The following is a 23031-nucleotide window of genomic DNA, read 5'->3' on the forward strand; positions in this document are numbered from 1 at the left end:
GAAAAAAAGAAAAAAAAAAAAAAAAAGATAAAAAAAAATAAACAGAGTTATTAACTAAAAAAAAAAAAAAAAAAAAACTCGGTGATAGTAGTAAAAACAAGAAATAATAAAAAAACGCAAACATTTTAAAATGTTAAACAAAATTAAAAAAAAGGTTAAAGTAAATCTACATGCAAATAAAAAGAATCATTATAAAACTTTCATAAAATGGAACGAAAAAAAATAAATCTGCGTAAAATAAAACGAATAAAAATAAATCTTTATTAAATGAAACGAATAAAAATAAATCTGCATTAAATGAAATAAATAAAAACATACTAAAATACATTAAGATATGCTGAAGCATACCAGAGCACGCAGGAAATAAAAAGGCGGACATTATAATGAAGAAGACACTTTAAAAAAATAAATATCAAACATTGTGTAAGGTCAAACTTTAAAAATAGCAAAAAAAGGGTACACATGTATGTATATGCATAAATATATGTATATGTATATATATATATATATATATATATATATATAAAAGAAGGGTACTACAACAACGAATTTTTAAAATAGGCAAAAGAATTATATTAAAAAAAAAAAAAAAAAAATTACATTAATATATGAATACATTCTTAATTTATAAGCATACTTTAATATTTTTTATACTTGTTCGTGTTTTATTTGCACGTTATGTTCTGTTTTGGTTTGCTTTCGCTTCGTTTCGTTTGTTTTTCTTTTCTTTTTTGTGTTTTAGAGCGGGATATAATATAACAAAATGAAACAGTTACCAAATTAAAGGGCTTTTTATTTTTTACTATTTTTACATTTCCACATAACGAATTTTAATAAAAAGAACTAAAAACAAAACGCTAATTATTATTAACAAATCGACAAAAGCACTCAAAAATGTTTAAACAGGATTGAAAATCATCAAAATTTAATTTAAAAACAATACTTTTCGGGGCTATCTTTTTGAAATCCTTGCTTTTCATTTTTATGTTTTTATTTTGAACGCCTTCTTCCTTCGTAGCTTCAACATTTTCTGTTTTTTTTTTTGTTTGAGACTCGCTCTCTTTGGACCTTTTTTGTTTGAATAGAAATATACAGGAAAAACACAGGAAAAAGCTAGAAAAAAAAAAAAATAATAAAAATACATAATAGTGTGATAAAATATGCACAAGTTATACGAATTCCAACGTGTTACATGAACGTGTCATACGAAATTGAACATGCTTAATTAACGATTCATAAAAAACTGCAATCCATTCACATTCACACATCATGGAAATTCCAACGCATTCACACACACATCATGGCAAATTCCAACGCATTCACACACACGTCATAACAAATTCCAAAATATTCATATATGCTCAAATGCAAAGTACAATTTAAAGAGTTAACGTTTTTCAGTACCTTTTAAAAAAGTAAAGCAACTGGGCTAGGAAACTACGGCGTTTCATGTTTAAATTCACTTTCTCTTGACCCTTTTTGTTGTTATGATATTTTTCCTTATTTTTATTTTCATTATTTACATTTTTACATAATGGTAAGTAAATATTGTTAAAACTTTTTTGAATTTTTGAGAAGGACTTAAAAAATTTCTTAGGGTTATAATACACATTCTCCATTATGTTCATGTTATTTTTTATCGTAATTTTTATGGATATAACATAATCTTGATACTTATTATTTAAATTAACAATTTCATTTCTTTTCGTTAAGGCCAATTCTGAATTGAGAAAGCAAATTATATTTCTGTTTTCTCTTAAATTATTTGGTGTATTTTTCTTATTGTAAAACGATGAGGAAGGACTATTATTATTTTCTTCACAAGTCAGGTTATCTGCATATCGAAAAGATAAAAAAAAAAAAAAAAAAAAAAATGAAATCTTGATAAATTCAGTGTAAAAACACACGAACATATTACACATATCTACATGTGTGTTTCATACTACTAATTAAATGTTTACATAATCGTACATTATCTTTTCCTAATAGCACACATCCACAATTGCACAAAAATTTGTATATATGTATATATGCAGATGTACAGATATGCAAATATGCTGATATATATATTTAATATTTATATGTGCATGGGCATATTTATACACACACCACGCAATTTGCTCATGGAAGCAGCGTTACCTATGTTTAAGGTGTGATTGGAAAGGGTGTTTTTGGACCTGGTCTTCTTGACAATCTTACTCCCCCTCATCCTTTTGTAGCTGCTTAACGCAAAACTGTTATTAATCGTGTGTATAATTATGTCGATTTTTTTTAAGTCACTTTTTCTGAATAAGAAAATAATTTTATTTTCCTGAATGTAGAAAAACAACTCCTTGGTATATACAAAATAGTTCATTTTTCTGGGCGCTCTTATATCAATAAAATCCTGATAGGTTAAGAAATATTTAAATGGTTCCTTTAATACAATATATTTATTTAAAACTTGATTTATCTTTATATAACTGACAATACTCATGTGATTTATATTATTTGTATTTAGGAAGTCCAAATAATTCTTATTGCGCTGATAATACACTAATTTTATACAAAGTCTCAATATAGTTTGAAGTATATTATTCATTGTTAACAAACAAAGAAGAGAAAAAACTATATGACCAAAGACGAATATATTTATAATATTTAATATAATTAGAAAGAAGTTAATAATAAAAGAGAATTTTCTTTTTTTCTTTACATTCACTTTTAACCTTGTCATGAAAATCTTGTTTTCCCCTGATATATCTTTTTTATTCTTCTTTATTTTATACAAAATATTGTAATATATCAAACTAACAATGTTAATATATATACTTATGTAATAATAAAACAGTTTTATAATATTAAAATTATTGTACTCTTCTATATTGTTGAATACAAGTACCTTCTTTCTTTCGTATCTTTTATTGAATACTAAAAAAACATTATCAGCATTATTTATATTTATCTTTTCGATCAAGTTAATCAAAGATTGTAATATTAAAGTAATGGAAAAGAGCAACGAAATAATAAGCTGGAAAAATAATACATAAATACCAATACATAATCTCTTAGCTTTTAAAATAACATAGCAGATATCCGAACCGCATTTTTTAAAAAAAGGGATAAGGCCCCCTTTCCTTTTTGCCTTTCTCTTGGAGTTTTTTCTATTTCTGCTACTGTTGTTGTTGCTGTCGTTATTGTTGCTATCATTCCTATCATTGCTATTTCTCTTACCAACTTTTTTCGAACTTTTGCTTTTGTCCTTTTTTTGACTGGTATCTCCTTCATTCAGTAAAATTAAATTTTTGTGGTTATTAAAAACGACAGAATTAAGAGAAGAATTGTCATCTATTACTAAATTTTCAAGCTCTTTACTTTTTATGTTACTATTACTGTACAAGTAATTCAGACTGTTTGAATTGCCATCATCGCCATAACCATCACCAATATCAACACCAACACCATCGCCATAATCATCATCGTCATAGTAGTAGTCATAATCTTTGTTAAAACCATTCCAACTTATGCTTTTTTTTAAACTATCCATATGGTTATCTTCACTTACCATATTATTTTGATAAGATGAATTATAATCATTTAAAAGTTGCATAATATATTTTTCATTGCTCATCATTTCTTCTTTCTCATCAATAAGAGAACTTTCATTCGATCTATTTAGTAAATTTAACAAATCATTTTTTTCTTGTATTTTTGGTGACATGTAACCATCTTTTACTATTCTTTTCCTCTGTCTGTTCTTCTCTTGTATCCCACTATTTTTATTATATTCTTTTTTAATAATAGAATTTTCATTAATAATGTAAAAAAAATCATTAAACGCTTTTTTAATATGAGCTATAAGTGAAGTAGGACTACCAATAATATTAAACGAGATTAATAAATTCGAAATATTAACAATAGTTTGATTATAATAAAAGTTTTGTAAAAACGTTAAAAGAAGATTATAATTCGTAAATATATGTATATTTGATAAACTCTTCAAATAGATATTACAATTTGATATATCCCCTAGTTTGTTATATGCACTTATATATTCTTTATAAAATAAATCCTTTACATGATTGTTTAACTCCTTTTTATATTCTGACTGAAAATTTAGTAGTATATTTATTTTATCAATACTTATATATTGTAAATATACATACTTGTTCATATCACTTTTTTCCACCCCCTGATTTTTGTGCCTCTTTTCCTTATCCCTGCCATTGTCACTACTGCCATGATTGTAGCTACAGTAATTACAATTACTAACGTTACTACTGCAATTACTATCAACGTTATTTCCATCACTATGGCCACAATTGATATTATCACGTGAGTATCCCTCCCCTGGGATATCCACAAGATTCATCGTGTCGTCCCACGCCTTCTGCTCTTTTAATTCCCTATTTACAGTTTTTTCCAAAGTCTCAAATGGGTCCAAGGATGAGTAGTAACTTCTTCCTTTTGCTTCACTTACTATTTTATTGCCACTATTATTAATTTTGCTACTTCCCCCATTGCAGTCATACAGACTGATTTCCACATTATCTTGTTCCACTTTCTTTTTATTATAATTATAAAACGTTTTGTAAAAATAAAACAAAATTGTTATCGAGTTTATATCTGCGTTAATAACAATCGGTTTAATACTTAGTAAAAAATACTTAAAAAAAAGTGTTTCACATTTTCTTATATATTGAAAATTACATATTAAAAATGCAGAATTTATGATTAAGTCATAATTTTCATATTTTTTATTATTTCTATTTGTTTCTTCAGAAGAGAGAGAAGAATTATTATCATCACTTTTTATATCATATTTTTTCTTTAAAAATAAATTTCTTTTCATTTCTAACTCATGTATAAACATCCTCAAATGGTTAGTCTTCAAATTCACATCATTATTTGTAAACAAAATAGCATATGCACTCAAATATTTATAAATAGCATAACACAGAACGTTATTTATTTTTATGTCAACATTGTAATAGTCAATATTTTCCATATATTCCTTCCTTACTAGCAAGTCTGTTAACTCAAATGATATCATATAATCAGATGACTGTTCAAATAAATTTATCTTAATACCCCGTAATAGTAAGTGAATGTTTGTAAAGAGTTTCACTCCACTGTTCCGCTTGCCCCTCATACCATACTTTTCGCAGCTTTCACACTTACCACACTTTTCGCAGCTTTCACACTTACCACACTTTTCACAGCTTTCACACTTACCATACTTTTCGCAGCTTTCACACTTACCATACTTTTCGCAGCTTTCATACTTACCATACTTTCCGCAGCTTTCACACCTATTACACCTATCGTGATCATAATTTATTAAAATTTTCGAGTTTCCCTCTTGATTATCTCCATACAGGTGATGACAACTAGTTTTAGAAGCAGTCATCATACTGTTTCTATTCAACACTTCGTTATGTTTTCCATTTTCTTGGTTCTTTTCTAAATTTTGATCTTCCTTATCTGATAAGTAAGTTCTAATCAACACATTAAATTCATCACTTTTACTACTTTTTAAAAAGGTGGGGTACATCTTTTTCAGTCCCTTTAACTTCTTCTGATTTTTCTTTATCTTCGTAAATATGTAATCACTAAGTTTTCTTTTTATTTTTTTTTTCTTGCTTTTTTTTTTAGAGAGAATCTTCGATTCCCTCAAGCGCGCATCATTCCCTCTGTTGAAGTAGGTATTGAAGTAGTTGTCCTTATTAAAGTGCCCATTATTACTGCGCAAGTTAATGCTGTGCAAATTACTACTGTGCAAATTACTACTGTGCAAATTACTATTTTGCAAATTACTACTGTGCCCATTATTACAGTTCTTATGCGCATGTTTTCCCTCTTCGGACTCGTTTTCCCCATCATTGTCTACGTGAAGGCCGTTTACTGAATTTCCCCTACATTGCCCATCGCCTGCAGTCTCTTTACAACTTGACTTCTCTTTGTACTTAACAGTGAATAGGTCATCATCATCATGATCATCGGCAATGACCATGCTAACGTCCACGCCATTCTTGCTATCCCCTTTGTGCTTGCCTCGGTCCGCAGCTCTCCCACTATAGTCATCAATTTCATGCAAAAGAAGGGAATCACTTATCTCCCCCGTATTGGAATAATTCTCAAAAAAAAATTTATTAATATACTTTTTGGAGGACCCTTTCAATAGCGCCGATTTCCTTTCGTCCTTTTTTAAAAACATGGAATGCAATTTTGTGCATCTATCACTCGCGTTTCTATCGCTTGCATTTCTACTGGCTGCATCATCCCTGCTAGCTGCAGCTCTGCTATCAGTACCTTTGCTAGTTGTTCCCCCCTCTTTAAAGCTGCTAATCCTTTTTGCGCCCATTTTGAGACTGCTACTCCTGTTAACTACTTTGCTTCCTTTTTTTTTCTTAACATCCTTATATTTCTTTTCCTTATTCATTAAGTCTATACTTTTTAAGATGAAAAAGGAACTTAGGCCAAAATATTTATTCTTTTTCTTTTTCTTCTTTTTCCTTTTCTTTTTTTTCATATAAACAATATTAAAGCGACTCTTATTTATTAATGCCAAACTGTTATCAATACCATCCTCCTGTTGTGTACTTTTTCTATGTCTTTTACTTTTTTTTAAATCACTTCCTGGTTTTAAGTTTTTATAAAAACTAATTTTACGTAATTTGTTTAATTTGTTTAATTTGTTCAATTTGTCCAATTTGTTCAATTTGTTCAATTTGTCTAATTTGTTCAATTTGTCTAATTTATGCAGTTTATGTAATTTTTTTTTTTTTTCTTTGAATTTCTTAAAACCTCTGGTAGTAACAAATGGGATGACTGCATTTTCCCTATACTCATTTGTCAGTTCCTCTAGACAGAATACTCTTTTACCATTTTCAATTTTTGTTAACACATTTATCTTTCTATTATTATTTAAGATAATATTATTGTGCTCTTTCACTATATTAACATTACATGAGAAGACATAAACTTCGTTTTTTTCAAAAATTAAAAAGCACTTAATAATCTTTGGCTTAGATACATCAGCCCATCCAAATATCTCTTTTTCGAAAGGTTTAAGCAAATTAACAATTTTCTTTTTTGTTTTTCTTTGGTAAAATATTAGATAATAATTTGTTTTGTTGTAAATTATAGTATCAGGGTTATTCTCAATAGAAATATTTATTTCTACATTGGTGTCTTTGTTAAGTGCAATATTTATTTCAGTGATAACACTCTCTTCTTTGTATTCGTAATGATACGGATGGTCGTTTTCTCTCCTATGTTGAACTGTGTACTCCTTTTCTCTTCTTTCATTATAGTTTACCATCATATTGTTTTTTTTATGTATCTGGGTTTGATGTAAGCCACCTTTTCTCATCGGTATGACGATATTGCAGTGCGAAGAAATGACTTCTCCAACTGATGGCGATGCATCTCCTGGTGCAACCCCATTATTATTGTTAGTACAGCTTTGTTCCCCTTTGTATTTCCCCTCATCCGCATAGCTGTTCAAGTTTGCCCCCTCCTCAGCATTCACATCAATGACAAAATTTTCACATGACTCTGAACTTCTTTTAGATCCCACATCATCCTCATTATCTTGGCGGTCGACTAACAAGATGGTATCATCATTATTTATGTTACTCCTCTCATCAGCCAAATTCATTCCATCTACTAATATGGTTTGGTTATTATCCTGAAGACATATATCTGCACCCCTTACATCTGCGTTCCTTACATCTGCGTTCCTTACATCTGCGTTCCTCACATCTGCGTTCCTCACATCTGTGCTTCTAACAGTACGAATAGGCACAGGGATGACGACATTTTGATTTTTCCTCTCCTCATACTTTCTTCTAACCCTACATACAGTTTTGTGATAAATTTTAAAATTACCAATTTTTTCTATTTCTACTGGGCTAGTATAGAACAGGTTAAAGAGCTCTTCTTTCTTTTTCGACAAACTGTCTGACTTCTCTCCATTTATTATTGATGTATTTCTCGACTTAATTATTTTCTTTTTTAAGTAATGACTAAACATATTTGTTACTTCATCCTGGGTATTTATAAATTCATAGCTTTCTCTATTTCTGATGAAATGCTCATCTCTTAGATAAGAATTAATATTCGTGTAAGAAAATTTTAAGTAACACTTATTTGTATTTTTAGGATGATAATAAAATGATTCGTATGGTTTTATTTCTACTATGTTATATCCCCTCTTTTCAAACGTCTTGCCCTTTTCAAGCTTCTCATCCTTTTCAAGCTTCTCACCCTTTTCAAGCTTCTCACCCTTTTCAAGCTTCTCACCCTTTTCAAGCTTCTCATCCTTTTCAAGCTTCTCACCCTTTTTGTCTTCTTCCTTACCTTTTCCGTTCTCTTTCACACTGAGTGGTTCGTTGTTTTCCCCTTTTTCCAGGAATCCCTTTTTCGTTTCCTGATTGTCGTCTTTTTTGTCCACTACCCCTGACCTGCTTATCTCTCCCCTCCTCATACAGCCTCTCATATTATGACCGTCTGGATAACCCTGTTCCGTTTTCCCCCCCTTACTGCTCATTCCACATCCATATGTATCACCATTGTCGCTGAAGTCACTAGTAACAATGTTGATCTTTTCCGTCGGTTTGTCATTCGATCTCATATCCTTTTTGTGTAAATTTTCCAGTGAAAAGGAGTAATCATTAGAGAAACATTTTTTGTCTTTTTTCGTTATTTTGAATTCTTTACTAACTTCCTGTACATATAAGATTCTGTTTGTATTATTTACAATGGTATATCTGTTGTTCAGAGTGATCGTTTTGGTATTATAAATATTTCCATTTAAGATAATACTCATAGAGAGAAAGATGTTTTCCTTTTTATTTTTACTTGTAAGAATAATTTTCTTATTTAAACAAACTTCATTAATTTTTATTTTTTTTGATATAAATACTTTATTATTACATGTTATTTCAAATATGATTTTACTATTTTCTATATCCCCAAAAAACATACTGGACTGTTTACTTATTTTCTGAGTATTTCCATTGGACTTCACTATTAAATCTTTGTCTAAATTATTTTGAAAAAAAAAGGAAGAATAAATTAACAGCTGCAAAACATTACTATCAATCATATGCTTAAAATTATTTTCATAATTTACATTTAGAACATCTGTTTTTTTCCTGAACGTTAAATTTAAATAAAAAAAATTGGGAATTTCTTTACATAGCTGTTCATAATTTTTTGATTCTAAATATACATATTTTTTATTATTATTTGTATACTTCTTTTTGTTTCCTCTATTACTCATCCTTAACAAATAACTAAACTTAAATTTTTTTTTTTTATATATAATATTATTTTCATTGTCATTAATATACCCTATGTGCATTTTTATTTTTATGCTCTTGTCATGGGCACTCGTTAACTGTTGTAGTTGAATTTTTTTTGAAAAGAAATTAAATACATAATTCTTATTATTAAAAACGTAAAAAAGTTTTATATAATCTGGTATTATATCTAAATATTTAATAGATTTAGGTAATACTACTTCTCTTTTTATTCTCTTTATTTTCTTCTGCATGTTATTTAAGTAATATTTTTGGCAATATCCTATTTTTATCTCTTCGTACATAAAATTATGAATTTCAAAAATGTAGTCTATAAATATGCCAAAGGAGTATATCTTATTCACTTCTAAATTTTTCTGCTCACAGATTATTGTGTTGCTGTAGTTACTTTGCTTTTTCGCAGTGAAAATAAGCTTGTTCTTATTCTTCTTCACCTCTTCGTCCTCCACACCGCTCAAACTTATTACGCTGTTACCCAAGTTAGCGGTATTAACCAAGTTAGCACTGTTTGTCATGTTTGCGGCATTAGTCTTTTTTTCCATGCTTGTCACGTTTGCGGCATTCCTAGCGATACTGCTTCTTATATTTCTTGTGGTGCTCCTCACGTGTGAACTATTTGCAAGACTGGCTAAGCTAATCTTGTTCCTTCCCCTGTCATTGAAGTTGTACGCGGCAAGTACAAGCTCTCTACTGCGTATGCTCTTTTTACCTCTGCTTCTCCTTTTCCCTATGTCGCACTTTATCATACTGCTTAACGTCGATCTCCTCTTGTTGCGGTACAGTTTGCTCAGGTATCTTTCATTCACCTTGTACCTATCCACCTTCAGCAAGACTTCATTAAAATTGCCGCTGCTACAGCGATCATTGCAATGGTCAACGCTGTTACCATTCTCGTCATCGTTCCTGTTGTTGTAATTACTGGTGGTATAATGTACATAACTGTTCAAGAGCTTGGACAAATTTCCGTCCTCGCTGTTTGGACCCCCTTCAAAGGGTTTCAGATCACCGCAGTTATTGTTACTATCATTTTTGTTGGTACTACAGCAAGCTTTAATATTGCCTCTAACAGTGTCAACACTGTAATTGGAAGAAGGCTCTATCTTTGCCTCTAACCCTCTGGGCAAGTGCTCCGCCCTCTTGTGCTTCCCATACTTGTTACCCTTGTCATAACAAATAACCTTCATCGTTTTCAACTTCAGCGTCTGTGAATAAATCTTATATTTTAAGAAATCAAAAGAATGCCTACAAATAATTTCTTTTATACTTGAGTTACTCAACAATTTCCTTGCACCACTTTTTATTAAAAAATTAAAAACATCAAAATAGGATTTTCTGTTCTTTTCAAATATATGCATATAATAATCAAAAAATTCTTTTTTGACAATATATATATAATTAAAGTTTTTATTATTTTTACTCTGAATTTTTTCATTGATATATTTTTCTAATTTTTTTAAAATCTTCTTCATTTTTGCTTTATTGATTTCTTTGAATTTGTTTAAATTAACTGAATGGATTAGCTGTTCATAAGTGAATGAGTTTTTTCCCTTGAAATTTGAATATTTCGACACATTCATGTAGCTATTTCCAGAATTGATCTCATACTGTTTTAACTTTATATTATTAGATGAGATGCTCTGAAAATTGTCCAAATGAGTATTATTACATTGGTTGCTACTACCATGTATAGTGCTAACAGGATCTATATGTCTGCCATTCGTCTTAATATAATTTGCATGCACATGGTGATCATAATAAATTAAACTTTCGCTGTTGTGTTTCTTCCTTCTTTTACTTCGAAAACTTAGTTCATTATTCCCTGAAAAGTTGTCAATACCATTGTATTTATTTTGCGTGTTCATATTATCTGGGTATACATACTCCTTATGGTTCTCCTCCCTTTGATTGTTCTTCTCTGTCTCTTTCCTTTTCTTTCCTATGCTGTAACTATCATTACGACTTGGTGAATGTCTACTACTGTCAAGGATTTCCTCTGAACTGTTTTTTCTCTTCAAATAATCATACAAAATTATAATAGGAACAAATGAAATAAGTGGAAGATAAAATTTTTCCCTCGATTTTATAGTTGTAACACCGGTACTCAAACTGAATGTTTTTATAAAATCAGCGCTTTCAATCTCATGTTGATGATGGACATTACGTTGCTCAGTAAATAAAAGAAAATAATAAAGTACAGGATGAAATAATAAAACAAAATTACTATTAGTAGTATTGTTAATAAATAAGTTTGATGAAAAATATATAGACACAACTCCCTTTTCATCAATATTCGTCTGAATGTATAACTTGATAAAGGTTTTGAATGTTTTGTTTCGAACTGAATGTTCATTGTACATATCACAATTAAGATCATATTTTTTTATGGTAATTTTTTTTTTCTCATTTTTTTTCTTAAGTTCATATATAATTGGTAGGAATCTAATATCACAAGTATTCTTATTCCTTTCAATGTCTACTATTTCAAATATATAATTAAAAATTTTAATGATAACTACCAGTTCGCATACTTCTCCATTTTCGTCATTAAGTAACCCTCCATGTTCATTATTATGTAACTCATAAAAAAAATATTTGTTTTTATTTTTATTATTATTTGAACTATTGTTCTGTATTTTATTTCGTAGCGATTGTTTAAATCTAACGTTAATTGAAATACCCGTGTAATTATATATTTTAGACGTTATGACGTGGGACAGGGTAAGTTTCTCCCCTTTTCCTTTGCCCCTGTTTATGCTTACGTTCCATTTTTTTTTTTTATCCATTTCGCGTATTTCATTCATTTCACTCATTTCACCCATTACGCCCATTTCACTCATTTCACCCATTTCACCCATTTCACCCACTTCACCCATTTCACCCACTTCACCCATTTCACCCACTTCTCCCATTTGATCTTTTTTCCTTTTTACGATTATCATATTATTTAACGTGAACGTGTTGTGTCTGCTCATATGTGCATGCTTCACAAAACCAGATGAAGGGGTAACCAACGGCATGGTACCATCAACTAAAGATTTTATAAGATCAATGATTATATTCTTACTCTTGTTCGTATATAAAATATTTATATATGATGTTTCTAATTTAAAATTTAAAAAATTCATTTTCTTTTTACAATTTTCAAAGGTTAAAAATAACTCCATTTTTTCCAACAAACTTTCATATACAATATTGTAACTATCATACACATCCATACTCAAATGAAAATTTAAAAAATTATAAATATTTATATCTTTTTCAAGAAACAACTTCAAGTTATATAGACTGACTACTATTAAAGGCATATTTCGATTACTATTTCCATCGTAAAAATTTAATCGAATATCATCAAGGAAATACTCAAATAGTAAGTCGTCCATCTGGTTGTACATGTAATACAGCAAGTCCATTATTGCTCCCTTGCCGTTGTTGCTATCTGCGAGGTTTCCATTTGTAATTACATTGCTATGGATGCGGTCATTTGCATGTACATTTCCACTAATCACACCAATACCACCATCACTGATATTTCTAGCATTAGGACAACCTCCACCTTTCACATCCACGCTACTACAACAGCTCAAAAAGTAGGAAAAAGTATTATAAGATATAATAATATTTTTCAAAATTTCATTCGAAAAATTTAAAATTATATGGTCATTGTAAAAACTAATAATATCTCTTGATTCATCAGACTTTTTCATACTTTTCCTATTCGAAACAGCTGAAAAATATGTATTTAACGACGTACATCTATGTTCAAGGTTTAGTACCCCGTTCATATTTCCACAGCTAATATTATTATTTCCTTCATTTTCCTCATTTTCACAATTTACTTTTCTTTTTATGTATATTTGAAACCTTAAATCATTTAAAATCGTCTCGTTATTCTTCTCCTTATCATTAAACGTTAGAACACATATACTGCAATTTTTATTCACTTTGTGTTTGTAAATGTTTATCGAAGGCATCATGAGTTTGCTCCCCAAATTTCGCACCTGTATTGATTTTACGTTTTCTGATTTCTCTGCTGATTGGGAGGGGGGAAAAAAACAAAAACAGCATTAGACGTATATATAATTACACGTTAAGCAGTTAAATGTGCACACTTATACATCATGCATACACAGTAACACATCGTCCATACACAAGAACAAATCAAGAATGCACACATGAGCCGAAAACAAAAGAGGCCATGTTTTCCTACCGTTCTGTGATCTATACGAACAGGAATAATGAAACTCCAAAACGGGCAAAAGTGATAGGTACGAATTGTTTTTTAGGTTGTCATAATAGGTATACTGAGAGATAGAAAGGCTGTATATTGGGACACACACTCTATTATTTTGTAAAAAGATATTATAATTATATTTGACAGTTACCTCATCCAGTTTAGTATTCTCATTCGAGGTATTATTACTAGAAGAAGTAAAATCTGATAAATCTCTAATTTTTTGAAATTTTCTATTTATTTTATTAAACCACGTAATTAAATTTATAAAATATAAATAATCTATAATGAATTCTGTATTAATTAAATGGAACTCTATATTTTTAATATTTTCATTTTTTTTTGTTTTAACTCGTGTTTCTTCCTCTTCGTCGTCCTCCTCTTCATTATCATCATCTTCTTCTTCTTCCACTTCGATATTATTACTATTACTAATGGTGTTATTATTATTATTATTATTATTATTACTATTACTAATGGTGTTATTATTATTATTATTATTATTACTATTACTAATGGTGTTATTATTATTATTATTATTACTATTACTAATGGTGTTATTATTATTTATATTATTATTTATATTATTATCACTGTTAATATTACCATCACCCTGCCGATGCTCCTCTCCATTACAAATCTCGTCATACTCCTTATTTTTGCTGCGTATCATTAACGTCGTTGAAGCACTGTTCTTAAAAACATATGTCGAGTTGCACTCACTACTTCTCATCGCATCACTACTTCTCATCGCATACAGACTATGTGTTGTACTCAAATTTGGAGCATTACTAAGGATGACATTAACATGTTTCAGTTTCTTGACATCCTTAACCTTAATTTCGAATTCTGTGCGCCTTTTATTTCTTGTAACCGATTCTTTTACTTCATTTCGCGCAACTTGAGTGTTGGCAGCAGTAATGCCTACAGTAGAACTATCAATAGCAGCAATGCCAACAGCCGTAGTTGTAGTCATTGTGCCATTGGCACTACCTCTATCATTCTTCTCTTGTTTGTCGTCCAAATCGTGGCCGTGACTAGCTCCTTGAAGATCATTTTCACGCATACATACATTCATCAAACTGTTCGTACCTCCACTTTTACTTGGATCTCCCCCACCTACTATTTCATCCATATCCTCGAAGCAACTCCTATATCGATCATTTCTGCAGTCACGTAGGTTCTCTTTATCTTTGTTATTATCATTATAAAGACTATCCTTATTTGTAATTTCTTCTTCATCATTAGCAATGTATTCGCTCTTTAACTCTAAATGAACATCCTTTTGAATATTTGCAGAAGGTACCTCTACAGTGCTCACTTGGGCATACTTGTCATCTTCCACACAACAAGTTTTCCCCTCTGTACTGTCATTCAACTTAACAATTAAACTTTCTTGTGCTCCCTCCTTTTCGGCAACCACCTCAACAGACTGATCGCCCCCCTTATTATCATTCTTGACATTACCATTCTCCGCATTAAAAGTAAAATAATCAATGTTCAAATTTTTGTAATAACTCGTATTCAAAAAATCAATGTTTGTACTGTTCTTCTTATTACATTTATTTATCTTCATCCTTTTTCTGGGTTCAACTGCTTTTTCCGAGTAAAGATTATACAACGTTTCATAGTCATTTGTTGTAAACTGTCTAACGTGTCTTAATTCTTCGTTTTCTTGCTTTTTATTTGAAAAATAATTTTTCTCTTTTAATGCTTGATTATCTATGTTACGTTTGTTTTTACAATTTGTACGAGTAGTATTCGGTAGACTGTTTCTTGATGAGTATGAAAAAATGAAGCATCCATTATGTACTAGTTTAAATATTGTATTATAAAAATAAATTCCATTATTTATACTCATCCTTTTTTTCTTATCAATTTGTTTTGACATCTTTTTATTTATCTTATTTGATAACGTTTTACTCTCCATGAGCGAGACAAAGCCATTACCAATGCCATTGCCATAACCATTGTCATAACTATTACTACAATTATTATGACTACTATTACTATTATGATTATTATTGCTAATGATGTTATTGTCCTCATTTAATAAACAATTAAGAACGCTAAACTTTTTCATGTTAAAAAGGAATGTTAAAGTGTTTCCATCATTATATATGTACAGTAAAATGTCCGCAAGATGTGCTGAAACCATGCGTTTATTTTTTTTATAATTATTCAAATGCACTTTTATCTTGTTTACAAAACATATTATTTCTTGCTTTACTCCATTACATGACTCACTATTATTACTATTACTGTTCTTATTACATGCTCTTACGTTATGTTGCTCTTCTCTTTTTTCATACGAATAGTAGTTCACCATGCTTTCTGTGCATTCCCTCTTTTTTTCTCCTTCCGTCTTTGGAAGATCTGTCTTTACATTTTCACCCTTTCCACTTCCATCCTTTCCATTTCCATCCTTTCCACTTCCATCCTTTCCACTTCCATCCTTTCCATTTCCATCCTTTCCACTTCCATCCTTTCCACTTCCATCCTTTCCACTTCCATCCTTTCCACTTCCATCCTTTCCACTGTCAACTTCTACATTCTCCAACCCTACACTCCCCACATCAATAACAGACTGGAATTTTTCATGAAATACACCAACATCTTTGTCTTCCTGGCTGAGTGCCAACGTGCATTTATTTTTCATCGTACTTTCAAAACAAGTATCACTTTCTCCCTTCTCGTTATACTTATGAACAAAGCTGTTTTGTCGTTCATTACAATTATTGGGATGATTGCCACTGTCACGTTGATTAACACTATTATGATGATTTCTACTATTACATTCATTACCACTATTATTATGATGATTGCCATTATTACAAGCTTCTCCACCCTGAGGGGTCCACTTTTCATTTTTATTATTTGTAACTGCATTATCTAACAGTATTTGTAACGTGTTATAACTACGTATATCAATAGTATTTAAGTTCAGATAGTTCGATGCTTCCTTGTTTTCAAACTTTTCAAAGATGTTATCTATATAATTTTTATAATGGTAATAAAAATAAATCAATTTAAAAATTATTTTATCATCTATGTTAAAACTTAAATAATGTTTATAATTACTATAAGCAAAAGTTAACTTCTTATCATTTCCATCTTTAAAGTTGTATGTTATTTCATCTATATACAGTTTTTGTGGTTTTAATATATATTTTTTATTTGCTTCGTTTCTTTGTAATAGTATTGTTTGAATTTTTTCATTGTTATAACTCTTAAGAATAAAAACAGAAAATTCAAAACTTATCCTTTTCTGTTCAATTGTACTTATGGGACTTTCCTCCCCCCCAGTCTCTCTCTGATTTACTTCTTTTTTATTATTCACATTCTCATTCATGTGTTCTTCTATATTCATGGTACTGTTGGACTCTATATTTTCCATGCCCACCTCGTTCTTTTCACTACCAAAATTGTACCTCTCACCGCGGACTTTGCCATTATTACTATTATTATAATTGTTATTACTATTATTACTGTTACTATTACTGCTACCACTACTACCACTACTACCACCATTGTCATGCCTCTTTTGAGGCCCCTTTGACTCGCAGCTATACAAAGCGCTGTACTTGCTACCGCTATTGAGATTATCGCCGATGTTATTGCCTGTATTGCAGTTACCACTGATATTATTGCTTCTATTACAGTTACCGCTAATCTTGTTTCCATTAACCTTAATCCCACTAACCTTACTTCCGCTATCCTTTGCGATGGGGTTTCCCCTGGATAAGCCGTCCTCTCCGGTGGTGCTGAAGCTACAGTATGCATTGCCCATGTTTGCCCTTCTGACCGCCTCTATATCATCTAACTTGTTATGTTTCAAAAAATCTTCATAATATTTCCTATATTTCATTGTCACTTTGTTATCATCATACAAATTACTGTCAAGCTGTACATTAGTTCTAGAAGTATCAATATCATTCGTGTTGTTGCTTAAATTTAAGTTGTTCCCCTTCAGATCATTTCCTTCTTTCATACTTCCCCAACCTCCACTAATATCATCGGTGCCAAGTTGTGAATTAACTAACACCTTTTCATTCATCTGATTAATATTTCGATTGTTACTTCCTCCATCATCATGACTATTACTTATTTTTTCATAACAATTGTTGTTATTTCTTCTTTCACTATGCTTGTCTGTACCACCTCTACTCCTTTTGCTTTCGCTAATTTCGTTGTCATAATACACAGATTCTACCTCGTTAGCCGATATGCTACAAGACGAAGAGTCAAAGTCAATGGCAGAACAGCTTCCTTCATAGTCGAACTTTTCTTGTACATCTTCAGCCCCTTTATTCATTTGCTTATACTCAGTTATCATCATCAATCTGTTAAGATGAGTTCTCAAATTAGTTTTTGTAAAAAAAAAAGAATTTAAAAAAAAATTTTTTAAACGTATTAGAAGAAAGTAATTTTTGTTAATAATAATATTAACATATATATTGTTCATAAAATGTATATTCATATCTACAAAATTTTTTTCTGATGCTATGTATAATTCTTTGCAATACTTTTTCCCTAATAAATAATAATAATAAAGACTCTTAAAACTTTTTATTTTCTTTTCTAAATCTATAGTTCTATAGTCATAATTTAAATTCAAAATATTATATATTTCTTTTACACTTAGGGTAACTATTATGTTTTTATTACATTTTATATACATTTTACTTTGAGAAGTATCAAATATTTTATAAACAAATAGATAAAAGGAAGGCTCTCTAACCGAGTCGTTTGACGATAATGATGCTTCTTGTACATATGTATTCTTTCCTTGGTTGTTATTATTTAAATATATACTATCCGTTCTTTCATCCATGATATTTTTTATTTTCTGCTTGTCTTTATTTTTCGTTTCACTTGTTTTTATATTATCGCTAGAGAGCGTGCTATTCGCTTCGTTCTTTGTAGGGACCACGCACTCGCTGCTTTGGAAGGAAGAAATATTAGCATCATTATTACCGATAGCACCTTTAGCAGCATCAACATCATTTGTTGTATTGGTATTGCTTGCCAGATTAACATCACTAAGCAAATTGACACTGTTCATTCTGTTTATACTACCAATTGCACTGTTACACAGGTTCATGTTGAACAAGTAGTTTTTGCTTTTTCTTTTTGTTTTTTTTAAACTCTCCCTATTTTTATCATCTTTTTTGCCTCTTTCTGATATGGTGTTACCTCTTATCAGTTCTAAGAGAGGATATTTCTTATCTTTATAAATAAAAAAAAGGCTAACATCGTTTAGTAATACATGATAAGCAAAATCATTATTAATATATGCTTTAACTATATGTTCAAAATGATTTACATTTAGTTGAAGAATTTTATTAGTTTTTCCAAAACTGTATATATTTAAACAAGCTTCCTTAATAGTAATTTTAAGGCTACAATTAACTGATATGTCTTTGGTCCGTTTTGTAGATGAATTGGTAGTAGTAGAAGTAGCAGTAGTAAACTCTCCTCTTCCCTTTGTTGTTTTTTCTACTAGCTTCTTTAAACTTGAAATGATTTGGAAACTATGTGTGTATTCAAATTTTTCAATAAAATCTTTATCGTATTTTTCTTTTTTTTTCTTTTTATATAATTCTCTTTTATATATTAATATATCCTTTATCTCAGGTATATTTAACCACTCTTCTAAACTAAGTCCATTAACACAACAGCTGTACACAACATAATAATTTATTATTTCAAAAATGTAATTTAGTTGTTTAAAGGATAATCTAAAATTTAATTTATCTATCTGTAACTCAAAATTCATGTATTCATTTTCTCTTATATTTATATTCTCTTCCAAAACGTCAATTTTTTCAATGTGACACTCGTTTTTATCTCGAATTCGGTAGTACATACTTCTCTTACTTATTTTATTCCTCTTATTTCTTTCATTCATTTTGTTTCTTTTCTTGTTCATTTCGTCTTTTAATTGTTCATCATCTATAATTTCCGGCACTTTTTCACTATCCTGTGCTTTCGTAATGAAACCCTTTGGTATATCATTCTCAGCGTAGTACGGGTTACTGTTTTCATCTTCCACATGGCCCATATCTGTGGGTCCACCCTTGCCACTGCCATTAGTACTTCCATCGATGTTGTTACTCCCACCGATGTTGTTACTCCCACCGATGTTGTTACTCCCACCGATGTTGTTACTTCCACCAATGTTGTTACTTCCACCAATGTTGTTACTTCCACCAATGTTGTTACTTCCACCGATGTTGTTGCTCCCACCGATGTTGTTGCTCCCTCCGACGTTATTACTCCCACCAATGCTGTTATTCCCACCAATGCTGTTATTCCCATCGACACTGTTACACCCATCGACGCGGTTACACCCATCGACGCTGTTACTCCCGCCGATTTGAGTGCTCCCTCCTGCAGTGTTCTTAATTTTTTTTTGTTCTATTGCTTCTAATGCAGAGTTGTTGTCGCCCTTGCTCTTCAGTTCTGCATGCAACTCTTTATTCCTTTCTTGAATTTTTTCTTTTGTTATAAATATATTTTGAAAAATATTCTTATCTTGTTTGATTTGTTTACATTGAAAAAGGTATTTATGACAATGAGAGCAAGTTAAATCAAAGTAATTGTTTTTTTTAAAAATAAATTTTGCATTGTTGTAAATATAATCCGTACAATTACTTATACAAAATTTAGTACTGAATATAATTCCAGGGATAGCTGAAATGATATATTTATTTTTATGTAAATCATTACAAACTTCTTTTATTTTATTGTACATTTCTTCTTCATTAATATTTTTTTTATTTTTTTTTTTTTTCCTTTTTTCCTTTTTTATTATTTTATTTATTGCATATTTAGCTTTATCATCTTCCATATAGAATATAATATCAACAAATGAAAACTCTTTGCATATCTTATTTCCAAAATTATGACTCTTAACGCTAGTAATATTTTTTACAAATAAACCTACAATATTTTTTTTCTTTTCTGAGCTCTCTAATATTATTTCCACATTTTCAATATCAATAGACATATTATTATACAGTTCATACAAAAGATAATTTATTCCTTTATTTATTTTCTTATTTAAATCATTTTCATTATTATTAATATCTTCAATTTTTAAATTATTCTTTTTTGCTTCTTTTATTCCATTTATTTCTTCATCTATATTGAAGTCATTGAAATTCTTTTCGTTCACAACTATAACAACATCGCTTATTTTTAACGTCGCTTTTTGAAATAGGTACAACAAGGGGATCTAAAAAATGGTCAGTAAATACGAGGCATAAGAGCACGTAGATGAAGACGTTCAAGAGGAGATGAAAAAAAAAAATAATAATAATAATAATAATAAGGAAAAAATTTATATTACGAGATAAAACTAAACATATCTGCTGCAAGGCAGAGCATGAACGAAGTGGCTGCAGCCATGCAACAACGTAACATGGTAATGAGAAAGCGTAAGTATAGCTGAATAAGCAGTTTTGAAAAAAAATGTCTACGATGGTAGTATTGTTTCCAAGCGTGTATATATACATATACACACGTATATATATACACATGAATATATATACACATAAATATATATACACATTAATATATATACACATAATATATATACACATTAATATATATACACATGAATATATATACACATAATATATACACATGAATATATATACACATTAATATATATACACATGAATATATATACACATAAATATATATACACATATATATACACATGAATATATATACACATAAATATATATACACATAAATATATATACACATGAATATATACACATAAATATATATACACATAATATATATACACATTAATATATATACACATTAATATATATACACATTAATATATATACACATAAATATATATATGTGTGTTTTTTTTTTTTTTTTTTTTTTTTTTTTTTTTTTACTACCCACCTGTAAGTCTAGCGAACGGATGTATCCATACTTGATGGTATAAGGCAGATACAAAAAATTACAGAAATTTTTTTTAATTTTTACATTTTGTAAATGTACTTTTCCTCTTATCAGAGATGTCTGTAACTGCTTTTCTTCAATATTTTCAAAAAAAGACGATAATAAAAAGTTAACTATACTTTTGTACAGTGCCTTTATCATTATTTGAAAAGGTTATACATTGATGTATTCGTTGGTGTGTATCTGGGTGTATGTCTGGGTGTATTGTCTAGGTGTATGTCTGGGTGTATGTCTAGGTGTATTGTCTAGGTGTATGTCTAGGTGTATGTCTAGGTGTATGTCTGGGTGTATGTCTAGGTGTATGTCTAGGTGTATGTCTAGGTGTATGTCTAGGTGTATGTCTAGGTGTATGTCTGGGTGTATATTTGTATGTCTATATTCATATGTAATGCTTTTACATATCTGTGCACGTTAGTTCATGCTACTACGTAATAGTACGTGATGGTACACGCTTGTGCATGTTATTATATATCAGTGCGTATCGGACTGTATCTGTACATGTCTATACATATACACAAATTACGTCAAAAAAAGGAAATAGCGAAATACGCAAATACTTAAATAATGTAATGTGAAAATTGTATATACCCTTCTTCTATTTTACTCTTTTTGTTACTATTTTAGACATAATAAAAAAAAAAAAATTTCTATATTAGCATCTTTAAATAGAAAACCTTATAAATCAATGGTACGAGTAATATGCTTATGCATTTATGCATATATGCACATATAGAGATGTATTTTATAATATAGGCGAAAGAATAAGCAAGCTGTATAGCTTTTACTCTCTGTATATTTTTAATTAACAAATACATGGAAAAAAAAATTTAACATATGTATAAATATAAATATACACATAAAATTGTACGTATATTTACACATACGTATCTGTGTACCATATACATATACCAATCTATGTATATTTACGCACACATATATAAACATGAATCGTTACTAAATATATGAGTTTTAAAAAAAAGGAGGATATACTATTAAAAAATTTTAAATGAAATAAAAACTTTTCTAAATAGTAATTAAAATGGAGTAATAAATTATGCAAATCTGTAACTGCTTATCAGAACATCAATATGTTACATCTATATGTATATATACATATATATATATATATATATATATAAATATATATGCACATGTTTACTACACGCACAAGTTTACTATACGTACATGTTTACTATACGTACATGTTTACTATACGTACATGTTTACTATACGTACATGTTTACTATACGTACATGTTTACTATACGTACATGTTTACTATACGTACATGTTTACTATACGTACATGTTTACTATACGTACATGTTTACTATACATACCTGTTATTATACATACATAAACACTGTACATACATATATAAACACATAAATGTACGTTACGACGTTACTTCTATGAAATCTATATATAATATAATAATAATATATTGTAAAATTTCATAAAGAAAAAAAAAAATAAATTAATAAATATAATAAATAATTAAATGA

The 23031-nt window shown here is 29.5% G+C and overlaps 1 protein-coding gene across 1 annotated transcript; it reads right to left on the reverse strand.

Annotated features, from left to right (window-relative positions):
* Positions 1–857: 857 nt before the first annotated feature.
* On the reverse strand, positions 858–21669 carry PmUG01_06013100 (conserved Plasmodium protein, unknown function; the record flags this gene model as incomplete). Its single annotated transcript, XM_029003697.1, has 5 exons — positions 858–1068; positions 1405–1834; positions 2140–13338; positions 13537–20779; positions 21469–21669. 5 exons carry the CDS (start codon positions 21667–21669, stop codon positions 858–860), a joined length of 19284 nt encoding a protein of 6427 aa, XP_028859790.1.
* Between the last annotated feature and the right edge of the window lie 1362 nt (positions 21670–23031).

This window comes from Plasmodium malariae (assembly GCF_900090045.1).
Source record: "Plasmodium malariae genome assembly, chromosome: 6".
NCBI classification, from domain to species: Eukaryota; Apicomplexa; class Aconoidasida; order Haemosporida; family Plasmodiidae; genus Plasmodium; species Plasmodium malariae.